This window comes from Xiphophorus couchianus, chromosome 9 (genome assembly GCF_001444195.1).
Source record: "Xiphophorus couchianus chromosome 9, X_couchianus-1.0, whole genome shotgun sequence".
NCBI lineage: Eukaryota > Metazoa > Chordata > Actinopteri > Cyprinodontiformes > Poeciliidae > Xiphophorus > Xiphophorus couchianus.
The window spans coordinates 3,486,718-3,513,955 of NC_040236.1; the positions used below are offsets into that span (position 1 = coordinate 3,486,718).

The 27,238-nt window shown below is 41.6% G+C and overlaps 1 protein-coding gene across 6 annotated transcripts in view; it reads right to left on the reverse strand.

The window, feature by feature from the left end:
• LOC114151308 (myoferlin) overlaps nt 1-26,374 on the reverse strand; it is a 40,635-nt gene extending 14,261 nt beyond the window's left edge. The window contains exons 1-28 of one of the 6 annotated variants that reach the window (XM_028028438.1): nt 26,149-26,374; nt 25,517-25,572; nt 25,278-25,369; nt 17,963-18,071; nt 17,784-17,877; nt 17,510-17,673; nt 15,614-15,742; nt 15,445-15,507; nt 15,324-15,374; nt 15,204-15,234; nt 12,801-12,916; nt 12,580-12,706; nt 12,402-12,505; nt 11,777-11,845; nt 11,653-11,696; nt 11,047-11,129; nt 10,910-10,948; nt 9,386-9,537; nt 9,191-9,304; nt 7,295-7,472; nt 6,857-6,981; nt 5,836-5,945; nt 4,551-4,743; nt 4,274-4,429; nt 4,030-4,161; nt 3,418-3,581; nt 354-468; nt 35-137 (exon numbers count right to left, since the gene is read on the reverse strand). In XM_028028438.1, coding sequence (XP_027884239.1) covers nt 35-137; nt 354-468; nt 3,418-3,581; nt 4,030-4,161; nt 4,274-4,429; nt 4,551-4,743; nt 5,836-5,945; nt 6,857-6,981; nt 7,295-7,472; nt 9,191-9,304; nt 9,386-9,537; nt 10,910-10,948; nt 11,047-11,129; nt 11,653-11,696; nt 11,777-11,845; nt 12,402-12,505; nt 12,580-12,706; nt 12,801-12,916; nt 15,204-15,234; nt 15,324-15,374; nt 15,445-15,507; nt 15,614-15,742; nt 17,510-17,673; nt 17,784-17,877; nt 17,963-18,071; nt 25,278-25,369; nt 25,517-25,572; nt 26,149-26,236 — 3,001 coding nt within the window. In that variant the 5' untranslated portion in view covers nt 26,237-26,374. Of the gene's footprint in view, nt 1-34; nt 138-353; nt 469-3,417; nt 3,582-4,029; nt 4,162-4,273; nt 4,430-4,550; nt 4,744-5,835; nt 5,946-6,856; nt 6,982-7,294; nt 7,473-9,190; nt 9,305-9,385; nt 9,538-10,909; nt 10,949-11,046; nt 11,130-11,652; nt 11,697-11,776; nt 11,846-12,401; nt 12,506-12,579; nt 12,707-12,800; nt 12,917-15,203; nt 15,235-15,323; nt 15,375-15,444; nt 15,508-15,613; nt 15,743-17,509; nt 17,677-17,783; nt 17,878-17,962; nt 18,072-25,277; nt 25,370-25,516; nt 25,573-26,148 lie in introns of all 6 variants that reach the window. The other 5 variants (XM_028028437.1, XM_028028439.1, XM_028028442.1 and 2 more) reach the window with 5 other exon arrangements.
• Nucleotides 26,375-27,238: the final 864 nt, after the last annotated feature.

Genomic DNA, 27,238 nt, shown 5'->3' on the forward strand with positions numbered 1-27,238 from the left:
TGGAAGTAAAATAACACATTATGAGTTTCTGCACCTTGATCATCCACAGCTCTGTTGATGTCCACCGTCCAGCTGTCCTCCCACGTCCAGCCCGGAGGACAGTCAAACTCTTTAGGGTTTCGGCTTTTCTCTCCGTTCTGCCCAACACACGAATCAGGTCAGCTGCATTTTCATAATCAGGAGCGTGCATCTCCTTTTTTATTTTTAAGCAACTGAGTAGCTGAGAGATGATCCGCAGGTTTAATTAATATTAAAACATCCAAATTCGTGTATTTTTGTCGTAGAGATCCTGATGGGGTGTGTGTGTGGGTGTGTATGTGTGTGTGCTCTGCGCCGCAACTCGCTGCTCTCACCACGTCTGTGTATGGCTCCGAGGCGGCCTTCCACTCGCCACCAGGGAAACGGCTCTCGTTCTGGAACACCTCGTCCATGAACTCTGTGTGTCCGGCGTCTGCCTCGGTTAGCAGGCTGAAACAAAGCCAAACCATCTTTTAATAAAAAAATTAATGCAAATATTCAGTGTAGTTGGGTTAAAATTAAATAAAGCCCTAAGCAGAGGGGTCAAACTCATTTTGGGCCACATATAAATCATGACTATTCTCACGGATATTGATAAAACCCATTAGCAAATGAGTAAAATATAAATAAATAGCTTTGTCTACATTCCGTAATTACTTCAACATTGAAAGTCTTTTCACATTGATCAGTACCTCCAGGATTTCATGTTTGTTTTTGTGATTTTTCTTTGCAATCATAATCATATGTTACTTTCAAAATCCAATATTTCAAAGGAATTTTGCAAACATTTGCACTTATGCATGACATTACATGTGACTGTTATACTTGCCACGTCAATCACAGACAATAACGTGACATTAAGTAAAGCTGAGACATGAGTGTAGCAGAAGTAGGAAATATTGCCACCCTGCAGGTGGGAGTTAGTTTTTTTTGAGGAAAATTTGCAATAAACTCACAATTCTGCATTAGCATTAAACAATGTGGGGTTCTGTTGCTTTTGGCGTGAATTTCTACGATCATGGGCTTGCGAAAAACTGGAATTGACTGACTGACATAATTTGGTGCCTAGAGACACTCATACTTTTACACTAGAATGGCTGGAGTTAGGCCATTTGGACATATACCTATTCAGGCTAGAGATAGTCCAACTGGCCTGAAGCCCGTTGCACTGAAGCCCTTTTGTTCAGTAAATAGGGCCATTACCTAGGGCCATTACCTTAGAAGTACCCTGGTAATGGCCTCAACGCATCTCACAGTTGCACAATTGTTCCTTAGACTTCGACTTCGACTGACTTTGTTGTCATTTTCAATGCACAGGGTGTATACAGAACGAAATTTCGTTGCATACGGCTCAGGATAATGTTTGAGGTTCCAATGTGAGTAAAATAAAATACAGTATAAAATATGAATATAAATCTAAATATAAAATATAAAGTGCAGGACTGACCGTAAAATAGAAGTTATTTAGCTATGTACATGTGCAAGGTATAAAGTGGAGACCAGTTTTTGAGTGCAGTCCAGTTAAGAGTTCAGCAGTCTGATGGCAAGTAGGAAAAAGCTGTCTCGGAACCAGGTGGGCCTGCACCGGATGCTGCAGAACCTCTTTCCAGAGGGCAGCAGGAAGAACAGTCCATGGTGGGGGTGTGAGGGGTCACTGATGATGTTTCGGCCTCAGGACACGCATCCTGCATCGATGGTTGACCTGACACTTCGCCCTTTTGCCTGAGCTGGGTGTGGAAGGTTGTTGCCGAAGCAGTTTCTCCTTGTGTGCCTTCTTCTCACTCACATGAGAGTTACCGAACTCTTTTGCAAGCTCAACCAGGAAGTCCACCCGTCTCTCCTGCACCCCAATGCATGCCTGATAAAGCACATGTGCATTCAGTGCTGCCATGTCAATCATGTTTGCCAGGTTTGCTGACCAGCTGTCACATAGTGATGGAACCTTGGTCACCCCCCCGCAAGATTATGACTGAAATAAATGCCATTAGTTCTTGTGAACTAAATAGGTGAAGCAGTCACCTATTTATCCTCCACAGCACAAAAGGCTGCATGCAAATTTGCATGTGCAAAGTCTCCCAGATTTCTTTTGCTTACACTTTTTGCATGATTTTTTTGAGGTGGATCAACACAATTAATTTGGTTAGTTTATTTCTAAACTGTCATTTTATACCCTCTTAGCTTTATTTCAAAGAAAAACATTACTAATTTCTTTTAGAAAAACCTTTGCATATTTCTTGAAACAGATTGTATGTTTTGCAAACTCTATGTACATTTGGCAAAATGACCTGGATAATGCAGCACAACATCATGGATCAGCTGCAAAAGGTCACATCTCTCCAAAAACACTTCATGTATGCTTCAAAACTAAACTGAAGAGCATTACCTACAGGAGATCTGATCTCCTGCAAGTATCATAGATACCCACCCCCAACATGGACTATTCACATTCCTACATTCTGGCCTGACGGTCAACGGCCACATTTACAATTGAAGAAGAATGCTAATTTGAGCCATCAGAGTCGTCAGGGTGGACTCAGGGCCTTTTGGCCCTGTTCAGCCATTCTGGGGAGAAATCGAAAACCCAGCCATTCTAGTTTATCTCTTTGGGGGAAGCTTTAAAAACAGAAGCAGTTTCTACGGAAACGACCATGATGGAGGGAGAAATGTTTGGCGTTAAGTTTGATTCCAGTTAGAATGAATTTAACAGGTTTTCAAAACGACGCTTCCCCACAGCGCTGCCTCTTTCTGTTTCCTGCGACTAATTAAAGGGGCGGGGCACAGGTTGCTAATCCTCTCTGTTCTCTTTTTAATGAGAAGTAATTATCTGACATGGAAGCCCATTTCCACCTCTTTGATAGAAAAAAAAAAACTTGTGTCTCATAATGATGACTTATCTATCTTGCGATCATAAGATTTTTTTTTTTCTTCGACAAACCTGGTTCTTTGAAGTTTATTTGACATTATGGGATTGTTCAAAACTCCCAATATTACAAACATTACAACAGATCCTGAAGTATTGCTCAGTGATGTTGGCAACATCCATTTCTTTCTATCAAGACAAACTTGTCTCATTCATCTCCTTAGAACGCAAGAGATCCAATTCAAGCTAGCTCTGTTAGCCTAGTCATAATAATGAGCTAATTTCGTTTTGGGGGGATTTCATCAAACATCAAGACTGACTGTTGTAGAAACCAGAACTTCCAGCTCATTGGTACATTCTGCTACAGACATAAAGTCATTTTCTGTGGAATGAGAGAAATGTGAACAAAGCAGAGGAAGTGTGGCCCATTCAATTTAGTCCTGGTGAATAAAATAAGTTTTTCTGTGTTGAATTTACTAAATAAGCAAAGACTAGTTTAGACAAACTTGTCTCCCTTCATTAAACCCGTGTGTTCTCACGCTTTCTCCGGGTCGATGAACCAGTCGGACTCCCATTCCCATCCTCTGGGTGGCATGAAGTATTCCTGCTTCAGCTTCAGTTTTCCCGTCACATCGGAGAACTTGTGGCGGCCCACCAGTCCGGTGGTCCCCCAGTTCCCAAACACTTTAGCCTGGTTTTCATACTGCAACACAGCAGACGACACGGCGACTGAAAGCGACTGGACAGGCATGTATATCCTTAAACTTTTATTAAGTTTCTCACTTCATACCATATACTTCTATTTATTTTGTTGACATTTATGCGATTATGTTTGGATGACTGAATAGAGCTCAGCTTTATATACCAACTCTGCTTTAAACGTTTGCCCAGATTACAAAGAAGAGGATCGTACTCTGACCAGGAAGTGAAACACACGGAAGGAAGTTGGCTGCATATTTAGGAGCATCATAGTAAAGGGGGCTGAATACAATCATATGCTTCTCAGAATTTACTTATGAAACAATCTCGAACTGTTCAAGCGTTGTTGATGAAGTAACATCTTCCAAGCTGGATGAAACTTTATATTGAAACATTTATTTGACAAAAAAAAAAAAATTCTCCATTAAAGCTCAGTTGTTGAAGTCTCATACCAGTTCAGCAAACACACTGAAGGTTCCCTCTGAGAAGGCGTTGAACCTTTTCTCTTGTGCAGAGAGGCCCAGCCACATGTTGACCCTGACCTGAACTGGAACCTTCAGGCCTTTGGTCTTGTCCATGGGGTACTGAGGGCATGAACACCACAAAGCTTCAACAAGATGATGAAGAAAGTAGCAGTTCAGAAAATCTAACAGCAGAATCTGGTCCAGCGTCTCTTCCCCCACACACACTGTGTACCTTCAGGAAGATGGTCCGAGTCTGGCCACAGTGCTGCCCACAGGCCTGCTCGCTGTAGGTGGAGTAGAGGATCTGATGAGCCGGGATGCGGCTGTAGGCCACACGCTTCTCACCGCGCAGCATCCAGATGATCACGTCAGGCATGCTGTTCTGGGGCTGCAGACGAGGAGAATGTTGGCAGAGAAAACTTTGGCCATATTAGGAGTTTTTGAAACAATCCCCGAATGCCAGCCGGAACCCAGCCTCAAACCTTTGGGCTTCCTGTGTGTGTGTGTACCTCGTCGGCCAGCTGGTTGAGCTTGTCCGCCCAGCTCTCTATGTCCGGCAGCGTGTCTGGGATTTCCCTGGCCTCCTCTCTCATGCGTCTCGCTGCCACCTTGATGGACGTCAGAGCGCCGTCTCGTAGTTTCTTGATCTGGATGTCCAGAGATGTCAGGTTGGAGCGGCCCTCCAGGTCAGGGGTGGGGAAACTCCACGAGAACACACACAGTCAGTCACAATCATTATCCACATGTCAATACAATTTCTGGTCTTGTTAATTTGTGGTTATTCTGATCCTTTAACCTGACCTCCCTTTCATTGAAGCAGAGATGCACCAACAAAGACTTGAAGCTAACCATTTCTAGCATTGTGTAAAAGGTGTTTAGGCCCCATTTAAGAGTGAAATAAATAGGGCTCTGCAATATATCTTTTAAATTATATCAATTTTTGATTTGAAACATTTCCACAGTCAATCATTTTCATAGCTAATAATTTATTCAGTACAAAATCTGGAATATTCCCCACCAATTCACTCCTTGGGTTTCCATAGTTAGGAGTGATGTCAGCACACCCAAGACTCATCATCTTTCTAATTATTTTGAATTTGATTTCAGGTCAACTCAGCATCCAGGAAGGAAGAGATTATTGAAATAAAAGTCAAATTTTTTTGAAAATAATTTCTATCATTTGAAAAAAAAAAGTACAAATAAAAACAATAAGTAAAGAAAGTGAAGGGGGGAAAATAAATTATTAAAATCAGGAATCAAATTGGGTTTGAAATTTTTTTTTATGTATGTTTGAGCCCTGCAACAATCAATCTGGAAGAGAGCAAGGCTAAGTGGATAACAGGAAGGCTGAACAGAAGAACCGCTTTTTGCACTTTCAACATTTCAGAAAACATGCCGGATTTGGACATGTTAGCAGCCATTCAGCAACACAAAGATGATTTGGTTTAACCTCAAGAGATTCTCACATCCAATGTGACATTCACTCTCCTAAAAAACAATGGAAATATAGTCACTTTTGTAAAATAGTGGCCCAAGTCATTTTATGGCAAAAGTGATTTTTTTTTTTTTGTTGCCAAAATTACTTGGCAAAAAACAACAAAGGCCATTATTTTAGAAAGGTGCCTTTATTTTGAATCTGGTTCTATTATGGTTCTGAAAGTGAAACTGGAATAAACCAAAATTAAAACTGAATGTGAAAATGTTTTTACAAAAAGTCAAGATAATCACTCTACAAAATGCTGTAGGGTGCATCTCCTGTTAGACAGGCAGGAAATAGACCCTTCCTCTGTTTACCTGTCCAAGTCTTCAATCAACTGATTGAGTAACTTCATCCACACCTCTGCCAGCTGGCTGTCGGGAACTTTAGCCAATATGGCCGTTTTAAATGCATCTAGGTTGGATTGCTAAAACATGGAACACAGAACACTGAACAAGCAGCTCCCTCTCACATATTCTCAGATCAACTTTAAAGCTGCAGTGTGCAACTTTAATTTAAAAAAAAGTTTATTTTTACATATTTGTTAAAACTGTCACCATGTTGTGACGGAATGGGACAGATAATCTGTGAAAAAGATTGTTTCTCCTCCCTGTGCTTCTATAGCTGTCTGAAGAAATGCACCGCCTCCAGGTCAGAAACAACCAATCAGAGCCATGAGGAGGGCCTTAGAGCTGTCAATCAATGTGTGTTCTCACTGCTAAATGTGCTAATGGTGGAGAAACAACTTATAGTTACAGGAAAACCATTCATCAGTCAACATTGGTGGCTATGCTAACTAGGATTAGCATTCAGGAAAGGCTCTGTTGACGCAGAGAAACTCTAGTGCAGGGGTGTCATACTCCAGTCCTCAAGGGCCGCTGTCCTGCAACTTTTAGATGTGCCTCTGCTGCTCCACACCTGAACAGAATAATTAGGTCATTAAGGCTCTGGAGAACTGATCTACACAAGGAGGAGGTAATTAAGCCATTTCATTCCAGTGTTTTGTACCTGTGGCACATCTAAAAACTGCAGGACAGCGGCCCTTGAGGACTGGAGTTTGACACCTGTGCTCTAGTGGTAGCAGAAAACAAGGGAAGGGGGTGGGGGACATGATTGACAGTGCTAAGCCCCGCCCCCTGGCTCTGATTGTTGTTTCTAGTTGGATTTTTTTCATCTGTCTGATCTTATGTTGCTACGACATAGTGACAATTACATAAATATGCAAAATAAATTGTTTTATAAAAGTTACATACTGCAGCTTTAACACATCAAGAAGTCTCAATAAAATAAATATGTTGCATCAGGCCTTTAGTTAGCAAAGAAAACACTGATGTTTACCAGGCGGTGTGTGATGTAGAGGATGATGTTGACAGAATCGAGGCGGTGACCAATGTCCTCCCAGAAGGACGTGAGAACAACCACTGGCTTAGTGTTTGCCCAGGGCAGGTAGTAGTAATGGTTACCTGGGAAACAGAACCACAGCTGAGGTCAAGTGAAGCCTTGAAACGTTTCGTTTAAAGCAGGGCTGCTCAAGTCCAGTCCTCGAGAGCTACCATCCTGCAACTTTTAGAAGCATCCTTACTCCAACAGCCAGGGATCAGCTCTAAACAGGCCTGGTAACGAGCCACTCATCTGATTCAGGTGTGTTGGCGCAGGGATGCATCTGAAAGTTGCAGGATGGTAGCTCTCGAGGACTGGACTGAGCAGCCCTGCTTTAAAGAGCTTTAGACTGTTGGTTACATCAGTGACTGCAAAACAAAGAGCTTAATCACGTACCATCAAATACAGCACAGCTGTACTGGGTGGTGGAGGCCAGGGGTTTACAGGTGGTGTCCAGTTTGTTGCCGTAGTTACCAATGCTGACCTCAAACTGGATGGGTTCGCCAGGCTCCTGGATCATGGAGGCGCTGTGGAAGACTGCGCACAGACAGTATTTTCTTCTTCGCTGGTACTTCTTAAGAATGGGGAAGAAAAAAACAGTATGTTAACTTTTATATGATAAAATGCTAGCTATGTTGTCGAAATGATGAATAAGTTTTAACAGTGATTAGAATGGGATGGTTTTCAGTTTGCAACTCAAATCTAATAATTTTTCCAGTCAATAAATGCATTAAACCTCAGTGCTAATATGCTATGCTAGGTATGCTAACAACCCTCTTCATTGTGGAAGTTATTATTGTGGGAATACGTCTCCTGTTTCAGCAGTTGTCAGGAGGTGATTAAAAACTAAGAAGCACAAAATATGTTAGAAGCCATTTTAAACTAAACTTTCCTGCCTGACAAGAATGCCAGTTTTAACACAATTCAGGGCATTTTTCCTGCCATCTTATGTTGTAAATATAAAGCTCCAGATCCAGTCCTTGCGGGCTGGGGTCCTGCAGGGTTAAGCCTGATCCAGGAGAGCAAAGTGATGTGCCGCTCTGTTCATGTGCAGCTCCACCCAGCTGAAGACAGAGTGGTGGAGCATGAGGGGCCTCCTGAGGGGCCACAAGGCTGCAACTGTGATCTGGTAATCTCTGGCTTCAGGTCCCTGTTGTTCATCATGTTGGGGCCCAGGGGAGAGGTCATGGCTGTAAAGTTGATGTTTTATTGCTTTTGAGTTTTTAACCTCCATCAGAGTTAACGAGTTGGACACATTCCTTACGTTCTGTAAGGAATGTGTTCACAGTTTACATTCTGTCCTTAATCCTCTCATCTCTGTTAAAGACAAAGCGACTGTTGTAACTGTAAAATACCCATTTTCACACAGTGTGACATCATCTTTGATCCCAACTGATTCGTAACAATACATAATTTTTGTATGGCACTCAAATTATAATACCTAGAACATAAATATTTCTGTTATTCATAGCTCTTAAAGAGAAGCCACAATGATCTAAAATCAGTTTTCCTTCACAAAACAAGATATTGAAATAATGTCTGATTTTTTCCCACCAGAATAACCATTAGGAACTCCAAAAGAATGCTACAAGGTTATCAGACAAGAGGAAGGAACAGCTAAAAACATAACTGTACTATGAAAACTCTAATTGGCAAATATAATTTCCTCCACAAACTCATTTCAGGCAACAAACTTGCAATTTAAAAGGAACAATATTATGTATTTTCCAGGCACATATTACTATCTCACAACACTATCAAGTAACTATGTTACCTTCAGTTGTCATAAAATCATCAGTTGCCAAAAGTTGTCAAATATGACTTTAAAGAAATTTAACTCCTTGAAATTGGGGCTCTGTCTCTTTAAAAACTCCTGCTCTTTCTGAAACTCCGCCTTCAGCAAGTCGTCACAACATGGCTCCTCCATCACTTTAATAACGTTTTCAACAGCGTTGCACAGAGAAGTAGCTCCTATAATGAGCTCAGCTGACGTTCAGTTCCAGCAGGTGTTTGCTAATTGATGCTGGCTAGTCTGAAGGAGCTGAGTGAGGAAGGGGTCGTCTGTGAGGTGAAAGATCGGGAGCTGGGCGGGGCTAGGTCCACCCAGGCCTTTTGCACAGGCGAATGGTTGCCATGGAGATTAAAGAATTTCTCAAACACACATGAAAGAATCGAGGCAACACTCCAGGTATGTTTTTGATGAGAGAATAACGTTATAACATGATGTAAAGCTCAAAAAAGTCAATTTTACATGATACTGTCCCTCCCCTCTGAGATGAACAGCTGCAGTACCTGAACCACAAGGATGTCGTCACTGTGGATACTTTCAACTGCTTTGTCTGCTTTCCCCTCCAGCTTCGTGGAGAGCTCCACTAGTACCCTGCCCCTGTACGAAACTCCTTCTCCCTGTAGTGAATTCAAATGATTAGGAACTCAAGATTATTGTACAAAAGAAAGGAAAGGCTAAAAGCAAAATGGTGCTGGTACCTCGCCAAGGTTCAGAGCCTCGTAGGGGTCCGGAAGGCCCGTGAACTCTCTGGGACTGCCGTACAGGTTGATGTAGCAGGGTCCAAACACGGGCAGGAAACCCACCTGAGACTCTCCTGAGTCAGCTGGGGAGACGGCAGCAGAGGTCATCTCTGGGCAAATTTACATGAGCAAAGTTCTGCTTGTTAGTAGGTCATGCTGGGAAAGCAGGCGGGAACAAACTGAAGTGACAGGGAGGTGTGAAGTCAACACGGAAAACTTATCGGGTCAGAACAGAGCAGAGAACAGCGGTACCAACACTATGCACAAACAGGACTTGACCACAATTAGACATGGGCCGGTTAGCCAGCATCGAAATGTGCCGAGGTTTCAAAACGTTTAGGTTTCACCAACAGCTTCAAACAATGAAGTCTGACATTTTACGTCCCCCACTGGGTCTGGTAATTATGAATAGTTTATGCTATTATACACAACCTTCATTCAATATTTCATGAGCCCTTATTTTGGGGCTTTTGGTTTAAATATAGTCACCATTGTTTAGCATTTCTATATATGTTAGGGCCAAGGATTTTTAGTAATTATGAGAATAGTAAAAATATTACAAGAATATAAGACAAAAACACCAGAAGAAAGTCATAAAATTACAAGAAAGTCATTTTATTGAGAGTTAATTTTCAAAAGAGGTTTTAAGATCTGACCTGAGCAGCTCATTTAGCCCGAGGTTCTTTCTTCGAATTAGACTCAGTCGTTTGCACAAACGTTTCAAACTCCTGCCAGTGACAATTTGGTCCTCATCTGCTAAAAGATGATCTTCTATTTGTAAAACTGATAACCATAACTTCACTAGATGCTCAAAATTCATCATTTAGATTTAAGATTTTTTGTGTTGTAGTTGTAAAATTACTAATTCATTTTACCAATACTACCATTTCAATCTGGTAATATGAGTTTATTCTTGTGCTACTTTAACTTTATTCTTATGCAACTTTTCTCATTATTAAGACTTTATTCTCAATTGGGGGTTTTTTCTAAGCCTGGCTCAAATTCTATTTTAGTCAAGCTTTGTTAAAAAATATAAATAAAAAGAACTGAACTGTCCAGGTTTGTCACAAACTCTGGCCGACCTTCATTATACTAATTTTGCATTCAGCACTGTATTATCCTGTACAATAAGCATTTAAACCATTAAAAAATGCCTAAGTATTTTTGCTGTAGTCTATTAAATGACTTATGTACAACTGACAATAAAATCTATTGTCTTAAATAAAAACAGGTTTTGTTTTATTCTATGTGCAAAAGGGAAAGTAGAAGCCTAAACTATTGATTTGTTAAATAGTGTTTCATTTTGTCTCCTTTTTTAGGAATGTTGTAAATTTAACAAAATAAATCTCATCCGAGTCTGAATCAGTTACTGGGAAAGATTAGCTTAGAGAGAGCTTCATACCGGCCCATGGCTAATCACAAGCGCTGGCATGCTCAATGCATAACATCACATGCAACACAGAACAAAAAGCGCAGGTGAACCTTCAAACAATGCCATTTCCCCATTATCTGCATGTTCCTCTATTCCAAAAGAAAAAAAGAAGAACAATTTAAAAGTTCTGCTACTTGGATTAGAAAACTTCTCCTCCAGTTTTTGCACTTTTCAGAAAGTCCCGTACCTTCTATCTCTCCACCAGAGGAGGCTATCTCGGTCAGGTTCAGGTATGTGGTGCCAACAGCATCATTTCCTGTCAGCCGATCCCTGCAGCCAAACATCAGGTAAAGACATTTCATTCTTCCCTGCATTCATTTTAATAACACAGTAAGTGAGTTACGGTTTCATTACTAAGAAGGCAAAATTAAAATCTTTATTTTTTTGTTGCTTTGAGTCTGGAAGTTTTCTGCATGGAATCAAATTACACCGAGATTTAAATATGTTATCAACTCCTAAAGAGGCATGTCGTTTCTCTAACCTTTTCCTCTTCAGCTTATTTCCCTCTGGCCTTCCTGAACCTGAGTTATGTGAACACTTTTTTTTTTTTCCCCAGATACTGTGATGAAAATTAGCTCAGCGCAGCCAACAGAACATGTTATTGAGGGAAAAGGGAAGGGCCACCGCAGTCTGAGTCACTGCCCTGCATTATTCTTAAGTGGTTGTTGCTGGGCCATCCACACACACACACACACACAGAATGTCACTGACCACATTGCAGAAACATGGAGGCACATTTTCCCAGCTGCGATACACAGCTGCAGCCTGGATGCTTTGAAACAGAAGAACTCACCAGTCGTACACAGTCAGCTTGATGCGCTCACACATGGACGGGAACTGCAGCGAAGACAAAAAAAAATCATTTCCACTAAACTTTTCTAAACTTGATCGTCTTTAACAGGATCAGGACTTCTTACTTTGACTTGAAGGTTCAAAACTTGGTTCCACTCCGGGTTCGCGTTCTTCTCAATGATCTGAGTGCACAACTGGAAACAGAAAAACACCGTTATTAGATTTTTGTCTCACCAGTTAACATTTATGCTTTCTTATTAAAGGACTTTGACTAGGACTGGACAAGAAATAAATAATAATACACCGTGATAGACATGGGATTAATATCAATAGATAACAAGTATAATATAATATTCAATATAAAAATATTCACTGAAATCTGAGCCAGAACCACACAGCATTCTGGGAGATGTAGGCAAAGGAAAGGCAACCTGCTCAACCTTTCACAGCTAGCTGGATGGCATCAAGTAACTCACTCTTTGGTTACTTAGCAACAACATGTTGAGTAACTTGCGCAGCAGCAGTTTCAGGTTTTGCCACCGTTCCTCATAACTGCTTAAAAATAAAAAATGATTTGGAGGGAAAACTGGATAAAACAGAAAAAGCTTGCTTGTACTTCAAATATTTAAAACTAAAATCTAATCAGTTATTAATATCGACTGATAAGAAACACTTATCAGTCGATGGATGAACGATTTCAGCTATATCGTTCATCCCTAACTGGCTAACAAGACTGGATTGAGTTGAAACCTTTTTGCCAGCAAACCGCGCCTCTAGGAAAGGATCCACCAGGTTCTTCTTGTTTTCCTCTCCTCCAAAGATTCCTTTCAACGTCTGGGCAAATGCATTGTCCACTGAAAACGAGAAAACACATCGTTTGTTTTATCAGACAGAGATTCGTGATCTGATTGATTTTTTCTCGTCTTACTCTGGGGAATGTCCTCAGCCCTGAACACCTTTAAGGACAGCGTGGCCCTCCGCAGGGTGACTCCTGCTGGCAGCAGCAGGTTGCTCTCTATGTCATCCTGGTCATCCTGAGACTCCCTCTTCTCCATCTGCAGTCAGAACGGATTCCAAAAATAAGAAAATAAATGAAAAACGGGAGCAAATTCTGTATTTGAGGCACGCGTAGAATCAGTGACTACAAACCGGAGGCTCGTCTCCCGTCCCCACAACAAACAGGCTGACTTTGAGGTAGCCTTTAGCGCCAGAGCTGGAGTCGTCCGGGTCATTCAACAGGAGCCACTTCCTCATCACACAATGGGCTGCAGAATGAAAACAAATATAATCAGGACACGAGAATCACAGATTCCCCGGCCCCTTTCACGCGCAGAGAAAGATTCAAGCGTTCCTTGGTGGTTTCCAGTCCGTACTGACGCGATTTCACAGTCGCTGGAGTTTTATGAAGGAACGCTTCCATTTCGTTGCAAATGTGCTGTGTTGGAATGAAATCTGGCGACTGCTGAGGCCGTTGGGGGACAGTAGATTCATTGTCAAGTTCAGAAAACCAGTGGACTCATTTGAGATTTGTGACACAGCGTGTTATCCTGCTGGATGATGGGATGGACATCAGCAGCAGAAACATCTTTAAATGTTGCTTAAAGGACCCAAAATGTGCCAAAAAAAAAAAACCATCCTCCACAACACCAGGCTGAACTGTGGATACAAGGCAGGATGGATCCATGCTTTTATGCTTATGGTAATGTTGTGTCTGAAGCTAAAGGCAGCGTTTTTCCAACCAATCACTATCCAGTTTTGGTCAGACTGTGTGAGCTGCTGCCTGTTTCCTGTACCTCTCTGTCAGGAGTGGCCCCTAGTGTCAACGTCTGCTTGTTCAGAGATGATATTCTGCAGTCATTTCTTGACTGTTTTCCATGTATTATGTTAAAATCAGTCATTCTCCTCTGATAAGGATTTTTCATCTTCACCATTTTTCTCCCACTGGATATTTTCTCCTTTTTGGACCAATCTGTAAAGCTAACAGAGTTTTGATTTGAAATTTCTGAAACTCCTAGCCTTCTTCTCTGTGTCCACCATGTGGACAAATGAACAGATATAGTGTGTATCTGATGAAGCACCGGTGAGCGTTTATTGTACTGATGGACAGTTTTGGCTGTTTCAGTAATCCACAGCTTATACTTTATTAGAGATTTGATTAGTCATCTGAGTTTACACGGTCAAATTAACAAATATGTAAAGGCAGCGTTAACACAATGAATGCCACTTTGCTCCAAGTCAAATGTATTTTCAGAAACATACAGGAAGAGACGCCTGAACACAGCAGCAAACTGATGTCACTAGAACCTTGTAGTTTAGGAGCTAATGTTGTTTGCCTGCCGTTTTTTTCAACCCTTGCTATTTCAGAGTATAGAAGGCAAACACTGTGGAGTCTTTATGCTGTTTGTAGGTTTAGCCTTGTTTTGGCGTTATAAATATGCCGTCGCATGTGTTAGCCATTCAATTACATTACTTCTGTGCTAATTACATGTGCTTCTGGATGCCTTAGCCTGGGATTTATAGGTTGCTTTAAGTTGAAACTGCTTGCTGTAGTCAGTACACACTGCTTGTTTAAATCTGAACCAAAACAGGAGCTGTTCTGTGCAGTGTGTAGTGAACTCACCCATGTTTATTATTGTGAAGAGTTCGGAGATCATGTCTGAAGAATCTTTTGAACCAAAGTCCAGTGTACTTTCTTTGAGTATTTCACATTTGCACTTTCAGTTTTGCAGAAAACAACTTCAAAATAGCTGTCAAATTCAGACTGAAGAGGTTCAGACTTAAACACTAGGGGTTCTATTGGAATTTCAACTGAAAACCTGGAATTTTTACAGCTGTTACAGCTAAATGCCTACAAAATGCTAAAAATTAACATGTGATCATGAGGGCTTCGGACTGCGCTGACCCGACTTTTACCAGGCAACAATTAGTTTCTCTCTCTGAGAACTACTTCAGCATTTTCATAAGAAAAGAAACAACTAGATTAAGAAAAGCACCCAAAGCTACATATTGTCTGATAGATAGAAAGTTGGGTAACACTTTATTTGATGGGTTGTGCATTAGCCTGACATGACGCTGTCATAAACGTGATATAACACCTGTCATAAACATGAAGGAGTCTTTATGAATGTTGTCATGAAGTGTTACTTGGTAAATAATGACACTTTTAATGCAAAGGGGCTTTAAATGTTGCACTGAAAGCCCATTAAAAGTCCCAACTTTGCATTAAAGTGTCATTATTTACAAAATAATGCAAAGTTGGGACTTTTAATGGACTTTCAATGCATCTTTTAAAGCCGCTTTGCCTTAAAAGTGTCATTATTTACCAAATGACACTTCGTGACAACATTCATAAAGACTCCTTCATGTTCATGACGGGTGTTTTGTCATGTTTATGACAGCGTCATGTCAGTCTTATGCATAAGACTGACAAATAAAGTGTTACCAAAAGCTGTTGTAAAAGAATCATCTGAAATTCCCTCCAGAAGTGACAAAAAAGAACAAAACTTTCAAAACATGGACTTGAAAAACACCTAATGGCCTGTGTGAACGTACCTGGTTCATCATAAACATAACCAACGTCCAGCTGTGTGAAAAAAACAAGGAGAGGTCTGCTTGAGACACAAACACTTATAAAAAATTACTAAGTATGAGTGGTCGCCACTTAATACTTACCATGAATTCACCCATAAGGCTGTCTGCCCTCAGTGAATATGAATTATACACCTATAAATAAAAAACAATCAGGATTTATGCTGGAGCAGAAAACCACAACATTTCCATGAACTGCACCAACCCTGAAGCTGATGTTCTGTTCAAACAAATCCGACGGCAGCATGTGAACGTTGTAGAAGAAGATCTGCAAGAAGCCAACAACCAATCACACGAGGATCCACGAGAGCCGGAGCAGAACAACGAGCCGGAACAGTTAAGCTTGTGTCGTCTATGGGAAAAAAAGACGAAACCTCGTCAAAGAACGGGTTGTTTCCCTTCTTGATCCTCGTCCGGTGGGTTTGTCCACACACGTGGACCTTCACCACAGGCTTGATGTTGTTTCCGGACAGCTGACGGGCTTCCACGACCCGAACACGGATCTGGAAGACAGAGTGGATCAGTTCATGAGTGGACTGCATGTAAAGGAACAACTGGGTTAGAGGGAAAACAGGTAACACACCATAGTCATGTCACCATGTAAGTTCATCACCTAACTATTCAAGAGTACTTAAAATCACAAAACATTTTCATCTTGTTTGAACAGAACTTGTTTAGTCATGGCTGGAAAAAAAACCAACAAAAACACAAGCTGCCTTTCTGGAGCAGAATTCTTCAGATGTTTTCTCCTTATAGGGTGAAAGTCGAGACGCTGGGAGAAATAATTCAGACTTTTTTCAAACTGACAAAAGTCGCTTCTGCTGCTTTTTCTGTTTGATTAAATCAGTGATCTGTTGACCCAGGCCGGGTCAACAGGAAACGAGAAAATATTTTCAGGATTTAAAATATGTGTTTTATCTGAAGAATTTTAGGGTTACATTATTCATACAGATGATAAATGTGTGGACACACACCAGCTGAAAATGTGTAAAAAAAAAAAAAAAAAAAAATTTAAAACACCTTTGAATTGAATTCTTCTGTTAATGCAGGAGGAAAACAAATCAACGTTACATTGAAGGAGATTTACATAGTTGTTGTGGAAAAAGGCTCCAACAAAATCACAGATGCTAATCTTTACTTTCTGTTTTTCTAGTTTATCAGAGCCACTAATTGGTTATTCATAACTTTCTGTTTTCATGGAGCATAAACACACCGTTTCCCTTATCTCCTGACCGCTGAGCTGAACAACAACCCAGATTTGCTTTTCCACCACACAGAGAGAGGAGTCATTTCTCTGGACGATAAATCGTCCCAGAAGTTATTGTGAAAGACGATATTATTGTTGTTCCAAGATCATTTTCACGTAATATAATGTTAGTGGCATAATAATGCAAGAACACATGATCAAAGATTAATAAAGTTTAAATCTAACAAACATTTAACACTGGAAGTGAAAGACGTTTTAAATATCCAGGATATAAAAAAGAAAATAACAGAAACAACAAATAAAATGAATTATGAAATCTCTAAAATAAAACTGAACAGTTGAGACCAATGAACCATAATGGAAACTTTTGTTGGCAGAACGACAAAAACAATCCTGTAAATGGTAGTTATCGAGCTGGTTTTAATTGATCAGGTGATTAATTGATTCATTACTTACTGTAACAGGCTTAATGATGAGTAGGATGGCAATGAAGCTAAACCTCCAAACTCACCTCAACAGATTCCTGAAAATCTTCACATCTTGGTTTCACCAAGTTTCCAGAACTACCGCTGGACGCACCGACAATATGCTTTAGTGTGATATGCTTAAAATTACTTGGCTACAAATATTCAAGGTGGTGTTTTTGGGTGAAGCAAGTCTCACACCCACTGTTAAGTACAGTGGATGATCTGTGATGCTGTGGGCCTTCTCCTTTCCCACAGTCAGAGTAAGTTGTTTGAAACACCAGATGAACCCACTGGGCGGGAATACAACCTGCTCTTCATCTGACCGTTCAGCAGGATCATCATCCACAACATGCAGATAAATAAGTGACGCAATAATGATCCACCAATGACTTTGTTAAAAACAGTTATTTCTAAACAGAGGATTTGCTCCACTCTTAATGAATTTAAGTTAAAATGTTTGATTTTTGTACATTTTTCAGTAAGGAATTATTCTACTGTAATACAATTAGACGATTTGAAGAAGCATATGCATTTCAATTCTGAAGTCATCAAAAATTATAAACAAAATGCCCATAAATAAAAACTACTGAACTGACCTGGAAGTCCTGGGGTTTATTGGCGAGTCGTTGGCGACTCTGCACCCGGTTCAGCCTCTGGCGAAGAGCCCCAGGCTGGTCGGAGGATGAAGGGGCTCCAGCTGGGCCACTCTGGGCCCCGTCAGGAACAGCCTCATTCCCCTCCTCATCCCCACCTCCTCCTCCTGCTGCCAGGCGCCAAAGACAGAAAAGAGCCGAGATTCAGCAAACTAAATCCAGTCGGCCAAAGTTTTGCGCAGCAATGCTTCACTATGAAACTATGAAACAAACAGACCGGCGTCCACTGCAGCATTTCCATCTTGGGGGTCGTTGGGGTTCGGCACGGCACTGGCTGGAGGGTCGTAGGCGACCACCAGGTCTATCGTAGCCTGCAGGGAAACGAGAACCTGCTCAGCTCTGTTTTATTCGACTTGCTTATCATGCTTAACGTTACTTTTACAATACGACACTCACTCCGATCCCCTGCCCGTTGTCATTGACCAGAGGAACATTTTTGCACGGCAAAGATCTCGATTTTCCAGAGGCAAGGTCTCGCAGAGAAACCTTAGTGGACCCAAGGAATCTACAAATCAAAAACAACAAACAGGATTGTTTCCACGTTGCAAGGTAAAAGTCAGCACACCAGTTTAGCTGATTTTATTCCGTAACGTCCGTTCTGCTGCAGTCGGCCAGGATGTCTTCGGTGACAGGGACAGTGGATGCAGTGATGTGTGCTCAGCTGATGTCACATTCACAGAAAGAGCCCAGAGAGAGAGAAACCACCCAGAGCTAACAAGCCCTGCCTTCACAGACAAACAAAACTCACCAGGAGGAATATCATTTTACTCTTCAATCTGTCTGCTCGGGTTTCTGCACACTGCTAGTGTCCAAACAGCTGAGAACTACCAGAGTTAGTCACTTCACCACCTGCTGTACGTGGAGGTGAGGCTGCAGCGTTGGGAGCTTATCGTACGCAGAGCTGTGTGAAGAGCAGGACTGGTGGAGTGGTTCCAGTCATTCATGGATTCTCACATTTTGTTGGATCATGTGCAGCCGCCCTGCTGATTACCAAGATGATTATCAGTAATGCTCTAGATTGAGATTGAGAAGCTCTTCATCAGTCTTTTACAGCTGCAGTATCCAACTTTTTTTTTTTTTTTAAACGATGTTTTTTACATATTTGTTGAAACTATGTTGTGACAACTTGGCATGAGAGATAATCTGAAAAAAACTGAACTCCTATGTCTTCCCCCAGTGCTAACTAGAAGCAACCAATCAGAGCCAGGGGACAGTTCTCTGCTACCGCTACAGCTTTTCCCTATCGGCAGAGCCTGTTGTGAACACTGATGCTAGTTAGGAAATTGAGCTTACAAAATGTCTAGAACTTAATCTCAGTATAAATCCAGCAGTTCAGTGAAGACATGAATGAACACGCAGCGTCAGCATTTTGTAGCGTCTCAACAAGATACAGAATTTGTAGCTTTAGCATCAATAAATGCATATAAATACTTTAACAATGTACTGTATGCCACTTTCCAGGAATGACCTCACACAATTTGTCCCTTGTGATGAATTTCTGTTTCCACCCCGTCACTCAGCCATTACCTGCATAGCTTAGTTTGCTCCGTTTATGCTTTAATAAAAAAATTTATTTTTTTTTGCTTTGTACAAAGCAGAAAAGTCAAAACACAGAACTGACAAAGAGCTAAAAGTCGACCTCGAGAGAAAAACCATCTCAACCAGTTTGCTAGAGGGTGGAATGAAATCTACTGAGCCATGTCCAGAGTAAGCTATCAAAGTGTGTGTATAAATCATATTGTATCTTGTTTGGTCAGGCTGAGTAACTTTAAACTTTGGCTGGACTCCTAGTAGGAGGAACGTTTGGAGTCCACAGTCTCACACAGCTGAGTAGAAATTACAACAGCAGGCTCCTACGGTACCGTCCTCAGAAACACACACCACCAACAACAATCTACTGAAGGAAACATTCTAGTTTGGATTAGATTTTATATAAAATAAAAGACTAAGGAGGACAAGAAGAAAATAATGACATGCTTTATTGGGTAGGACATATTGCAACGTGACATCACAGATGCAAGATCCCGCCCTCTGGTGGAGGGAAAAAAGCTGCTCGCCGACCACGACAAGCTGTCAACCCGCTAAATCTTAAATGTACACCTGATGTATAAAAGGAAAGCGGATGAAGTGTTTTGCTACTAACTGTCAACACTAATTACTACTACTAATTGACAACTACATAAGGTCAGGAAAATGTTTTAATTAAAAGCAAATAACAGTGGAGAGGGAAGTAGGTCAGTTATGCTAGGATGACCTTCGATCTCTGTAGACCCACCAAAAAGGTCTACAGCAGGGGTCTCAAACTCCAGTCCTCAAGGGCCGCTGTCCTGCAGTTTTTAGATGTGCCACACGTACAAAACGCTGGAATGAAATGGCTTAATTACCTCCTCCTTGTGTAGATCAGTTCTCAGAGCCTTGCTAATGACCTAATTATTCTATTCAGCTGTGGTGCAACAGAGGCACATCTAAACGTTGCAGGACTGCGGCCCTCGAGGACTGGAGTTTGAGTCCCCTGGTCTATAGTGACGGCCGCCGTCACTATAGACGGCCGTCTATAGTGACAGATCTGTCAAAGAGAGACAGATCTGTCATGTGGAGAATATAGCAAAGGCACTAGGGCCCCAATTGTGAACGTATATTGGGGCCCGAATTTACTGGGCGCAGTCACAACTGGTCACCACACCGACACATAGGACACAGTTTCAGACAAAAATAAAGTTAAAATCTTTGAAGCAAAGAGTAACAGTTGTTCTGCATGATTATTCCAAAGTGAGCGCAACTGTTTTGTTTTTTAAAAAAAAAGAAGAAAAAAAAGGCTTCACTTGTGTAAACTTTGAAGGGGGGGGCCTCACACCGGGAAGAAAAAAATACCCAGAGATCCTTTTAAAATTGAATCGTGTCAAGGGGATTCTATAAAGGAGGAGCTTCGGGGAGATAAAGCTCTTGCATTGCTCCGTCACCAGTTTCCCCCTCAGGGAAAAAACCTGAATCATCTGCCGAACGGAGCGCCAGTTCTGGATTCTAACTTGTTTAGTTCAGTGAGTTCCTGCTGCACTGCTGTCAGCTAAAAGAGTTCACTTGTTAAGAGAACAAGTTGTACATTAAACCTGTATCCACCCATGATTAACAAACACCAGCATTAAGATGAAGGCACATTATTACAATTTCCTTCTAAACAGAGAGTAAACAGCTTACAGAGGACATGCTGGGACTATGAACTTCCTTTGTAAATATCCAGAGGCTAAATCAGGCTGAGTCCTTAGGTAAGCTGTGGTGAGTCAGAGAGAAATATGAGCAGGATATAATCCTTTCTATTACTTAATGGCTGAAGGTAAATAGTTCTTTATCAACAAGCTGACTTATTCGTATTCAGTTGACAACAGTACCACTTATCCTTGTGGTCATAACAAAACATTCATTTGGCTTCTTGTTCTCAGCAGAAATGAGAATCGCTTTAAAAACACTTGACACAAAAAGGCCCCCAGTGTGTTTAGCTTTGGTTTAATTGAGAACAGACCAGATTCTAATTAACTCATGTCCGTTTCTCTCTAAAACCTCTTATCATATAGTTAGAATGAGCAAGATATTAGATTCCCAAGTCCAAGATGAAGGCTCACTTCCTCAGTGAGGAAAGCTGCAGCAGCAGCAGCAGCAGTTTGAACACATGCAGTCTTTTGAACAGTTTTCTCTGTCAGAAAACCTTCACACATCCTTCAAACCCCGTCTCCCACCCCTCTACACACACCCCACTGCAACATTAGTCTGCTGCTGGTGTGACATCCCTATGTGGGACATATAACAGCCCACTAATACATCTACTACACTAGCCCCCTTTTTTCCAAGAAGCAGAGTCTCTTTGGCGTAGCCACAGCACCAAGCAGTCACAACACGTTTAGTAAAAGAAGAAGAATACTGGGTTTTCTATTGAGCACAGAAGATAGTTATGTAGAGTCATAGTTCTTTTGATTCATCTTTTCCTCAGCTCTTAAATGAGTGGACCTCTCTCCCCAGCATTAGCATGTTTGGTCAGAAACCATTGCTAAAGCTCTGGGTCATTGTCCTGGAGAGGATATGAAGTCTAAACTGAACAGAATTCACTTTTGTCCAGATCTTCATCTTCATGGTGGATCCATTCCAGGTTCTGCTGCTAGGTAACAAATTACAACATGTACTTGTGAAGGTCACTTCCAGAGGTAACTTTGCCCTGAGGTGCTTTGAACTGCTTGTTTCATCTAGATGCCAAGACTGTAGGGGGTTGTGACAAAAGTGCATGACTTCTGTTAGCATAAAATCAGCTTCTATGGATGAGTTACAACTTACAACATTCTCCGTCACTGTGGGTGTAGAGTGGTTGCTATGCAATCCAAAAAACTGAAGATCTGAATCCAGCTTAGAGCCTGAGGGGTTACCTCAAATAATCTGTGCATATACTGTATGTGTGAGTTAATGAGCCCAATTGGTTGAATATTGCTTTAGTGTAAAGGGCTCTTATTGGTTGATGTGACTGGAAAAGTTCAATACAAATTCGGGGGTCTTTTAACCATTCAGTAGGTGACCTCTGACCTGAAGTTCAACTTCAGTTTTCCTCAGTGCCAGGCTTTCAGTCACAAACCATTTCGCTGCTTCTTTCCAGCGATGAACTATAGAAATCATAGTATCTTCTTTCTGTTCTGCTGCTTGCAGTTCAGTGGTTACTGTAAACATCAGCCTCCACTTGTTTCCGTTTCTCTGTTCTCTTTCCAACTTCCATCCATCCATTTTCTGTGCACCCTTGTCCCTAATGGGGTCGGGAGAGTTGCTGGTGACTATCTCCAGCTACGTTCCGGGCGAGAGGCGGAGTTCACCCTGGACAGGTCGCCAGTCTGTCGCAGGGCAACACAAAGACAGACAGGACAAACAACCATTCACACACACACTCACACCTAGGGAGAATTTAGATAGACCAATTAACCTAACAGTCATGTTTTTGGACTGTGGGAGGAAGCCGGAGTACCCGGAGAGAACCCACGCATGCACAGGGAGAACATGCAAACTCCATGCAGAAAGACCCCGGCCGGGAATCGAACCCAGGACCTTCTTGCTGCAAGGCAACAGTGCTACCAACTGCGCCACTGTGCAGCCCCCTCTTTCCAACTTGTTGCATGGAAATATGTCTGATTGCCAGTGGAACCACACCGTCAACAGACCCTCTGTGCTGTGTGTGACAGTGAAAACATCCTTTCACATTGAGGCTCTGTCACTTTGCCTAGTTTTTACAAGTGATACGTTTCTTGACCTTTCAGTTGCTCACCTTGATCTGCACTTGCACATCAACAGTCAGAGTGATCTTCAATGTAAAATTCATACCAGCATGGTTCTTTAAACCAAGGAGCCAGTTGTATTCAGGATTTTTGAAATAAAAGAGTCAGGTTGGACTTCTGTGGCCTACCCAACGGAGAAACGTTCCACCCAGAAGGAAGTGAAGGTATTCTTGTGCATTTGACACTGGCCAGCAGCCCTGTTTTGCTTCTGCTATTAGCTTTTTAGTCACACATGCTTAACAAGGAAAGCCCACAGCTCTCAGCTGCTTCCATCACCTCAAGGCCAGAAAAAGGAGGAAAACCTGTGCAGAGCTAAAGGACAGAGGGGACAACCCTGAAATAATTTAATGTCCTGTTATGGATTCTGTTTTTTCCTCCATCTCTTTTAGCCTCGTTCATCTGCTTACACGCACACACAGCAGCTTACATAACCATGTTTGTGTGTGACTGCCGCCAGTCACACATAAACAGACTGAAACTGATTAGGTTACCCTTTAGGGAGGTTACAGATTGCAGAGAAGAATAAAAAGCTAAACTTGCTACAATCTTAGCCTCGCTTGGTTCCATCCATAAGTTGAGCTGAGTGTGGCCCAGCGCTGGACGGTGAATGTAACTCTGCATCTGTTCCATTTGTATGACATGTATGGCTTGTAACATTTGATCGTCTTTCGGCATTAAAGCCTTCTTGTATATATAACCAAATCTCATTATTACTCAAGGGAATTTACACTGAGGGGTTCTGGTCAGGCCCTGAAACGGGTTAACGGACCTGGTGGAGCACAGAGACAAAGTGAATGAACTCCAACAGTTCCTTAAATTAAACTTTGAAGTTCAGCTACTTTATACTACTGAATTAGACTGATCTTCAGATCAGCCTGCCCAGCTCAAAATAACTTCTCTTAAAAAGAAAGGATTGAGAAAATGAGGGCTTTGACCTTGAACAGAGGAGAAGTTAGAGAAATATCAGTGAAAATGACTGGATTAATGTCGCAAAGAAGCTAGGCTTTAGAAAACCATCCAGGCATGTGGAAAGAGACAATTTCCTGATGACTTCCTATACAGGTCAGCGTGTCAGAGCTTTATTTATTCGGTTTCCCCATCTTACAGACACTTCCACAATTATTCCTGAGGTGGATCCTAACCATGGTCGGGTGTGTAAAACCATCTGAAAAAAGGAAACCCGCTGCAGACCCCTGACTTACAGGCTAAGAAGGGTGTTGGTTTCAGCTTACAGGATCAGTTTTGGCAAGACATCTGCTTTAAAACATAATATTCATAATATTCTGATCTGTTAATGCGAGTACAGTTGCTACGCAGCAACTGTACTTTAAGCCCCCACAGAAACAATCCGAGTTGTCCATGCGTGAATGCATTGGCATTCATGCCAATGCTCAGATCCCAAAGAGGTAATTAAAGGAATTCCATTCTCATGTTTAATACGCTCTGGATTCACAACTCTGATCTTTCCTACAAAGACATGCTAACAATTACACGTACAAGACTCTCCACCACAATGCTTCTTTAAAAAAAAAAAAAAAAAGGTTATCAAGACCAACCTGTTGCCATGATAACAGGAAATAACCCATTAGCAGCTGGAAAACTATTCTCAGAGAGAGCACAGCTCACCACTGCCAGCACTGTTTAAATCTTCTGGGAGTGTGGCAGGCAGGACAGCGGAGTGGAAAACTGATCTCATGCCCTGGAAACGCACCTCCCTCCGTATGACTGCCCAGACACAAGGGAAACTTTTACTCAGCAAAGCACATGCACAGAAACTTTGGATACAGCTTTACATATTCTATATTTATAAAAACGATTCTCTAACTCTGCGAGGTTCTTTCAATATCAGACGAGAAGGCTCTGTCGCCGTCACTAGCAACGGTCAACAAGGATGGAAACATTATTTTGTGGTTGGCACAGATTGGGCCCACATGTTTCTTTAATTAAAAGGCAACATCCAGTTTACGGTCGTAGTAGTTCACAGTGATCGAGTTTCTTCCTGTTTGCAGCAGGAATTTGCAGCGTTCTGTAGACAAATCCTACTCTGAGACAGAAAACTAACAGAGGCATTGTTACTCAATCAAATTCTGTCATCCCACACTGTCCAGCAAGTCTCAGCATGGCGAGGTGGGTGTGATCAGGTGGAGCCAATAACTCCAGCCAATAACTCCATTTCTCTGAAATTTTCAAACTTTCCTTGAATACTATACATTAGTCTCATTAATGTGTTTGAAAGAGGAATCAGTGCTGCGGAGAGAATGAAAGGTTTCCTAGAAACTCAGATTGTACAACGGCAACTTTAAGGTTTCATCAAAGGAAAGACTTGATGCCGACTACCTCATCACCAAAATCCTTTTGTTGTGTGAAACCAACAGCAAGCCCAAGAAGCCTTCAGGCTGTATTTAACTCACTTATCTTTCCCAATCGTCTCATAGTCTTTCACAACCACATCTAGCTGGGAGCCGGAGTCCAGCGGAACGCCTTTCAGATCAAACTCCAGCACCTGAAGGAACACGAAGAGCAAATACTGCTGTACTGGGACAATCTCATGATGATAGTAAACTATTGATTGGTGCTGCTACAGTGAGGGGTCACTCTGATGGGGTCACAGTAATGATGTGGAGGAACGATGAGTGTTTTTGCAGATTACCTCATTCCAGACAGGGTTCACTTCATTGTCGATCGATTTGGTTTTCTTCTTCTCATCTGGAAGAGAAACACTTCATGAATACAGGAAGGTTGTCATCGTTGACGGATGATGATGAATTTGGGAGGAGGGCCTGAACTCGGGAAGCATCCTGCAACACTTGTTGATTGACATCAACTTTAGCTCAACTACAATTATCAGGATTTTTAACTTTGGATCAAACATGTAAACGTTTCTGCTACAGTTACAGTAATTGTGTTTATTCAGGATCATTTTTCCATAATTTCCAACTCGTCTCTCTTAGTCATCACAATCGTGTGTGTGTGTGTGTGTGTGTGTGTGTGTGTGTGTTCCCGTGGATCCAGGATCTGCCACTCCCCAGCAAGAACTTTTTAAGTTTTTGTTTTCAACAACATAAGTTGTTGTTTAGGTCAAATTAGCCACATGTACATCTTCTATTTAGCATTAATGAAATGTATAAATATTGCATCTAAAATTGTACATCAATCATGATCAAGTTTTAAATAAATAGTTGTATTTCCCTTCTTTAAATTTCACCTAACGTTTTAGAAAAACAAAATATTGGCTTGCAAGTCAGTCTGAACATGGAACATTTGCCTTGAAATGAGACGTACCTTTGAAAGTCACAGAAACGATTGGGTCAGGACTGCCGAGTTTCTTTTTGGGGAGACCCGTGGCAGACTCTACTATGACCCGCAGCATGGCAGCGAACAGGTAGGACAAAAAACAAAAAACTTAGAAAGAAAAGTAAAAGGTCGTAGAAAAGGGAAAAGCTCTACAGGAAGTCCAGTTTCGGAATCCTCATTGCTCCATCACAGAGAAGAACACGAATGAACGGATTATTTGCAAGAGTAGTTAAGAGGAGGTTGGAGGGGGGAGTGAGAGGGCGGATCATGAGAGTCTAATTATCCAGACTACATGAGCTGCTGCAGGCGTGGGGGTCCGAGGAGGAGGAGGAGAAACAACGTGTCCGAGGAAACTGCCTCTTTAAATATCTTATTAATTAGTTAAAATGTCATTATTATGGTTGTTAAATCCAAGGTTACACAAAGCCTAACCAGTTAACTCGCTCACTTAAATGTGTTATTTGGCTCCATCTAGCGGTCAAATTGGAAAACGTAAGACTTGAAAAATGTTATACAGAATTAAGACCAAATAAATTGTAACGTTAGAACTACTTATCAATAACAGCAGAGAATCTAGAAGAATAATGACAAATGGTTAATTTAGACCACAGGAATTCAAGACTTTAATTAAATAGATGTTTATTGTTCTAGGTCGCTGAGCTGCTGTTCATGCCTGAGTGAACTGCAACTTAACTGGTGTTTAATTTGGGTCTTTGGAAGAGGGCGGTGTTGGTGCCAGAAAAACTCACCAGACATATCAGCAGCAGCTGGGGCAAACATTACTAATGATGCTCTGTTCTAACCCCAAACAGACCTGAGTTCTTCTCAGTCTCTCGCTGCTTCTGCTGCAGTTAAGGATTGGACTATTCCAATTCAAAGCTCTCACTTACGTCAGCATTTCCTGTTCTGCCTTCCAAGGCGGCTGATCAGGTAATGCACAACACCTTGCTGCCCTTATGTTCCAATAAAGCCAACTGCATAGGGACGTTTTGGGGCCTTTCAAAATAAGAGAATAGCTGAAGTGGAACAAGTTTCGCCAGCAGACATTTATCCATCTTTCACATTTTTACAAACTTTG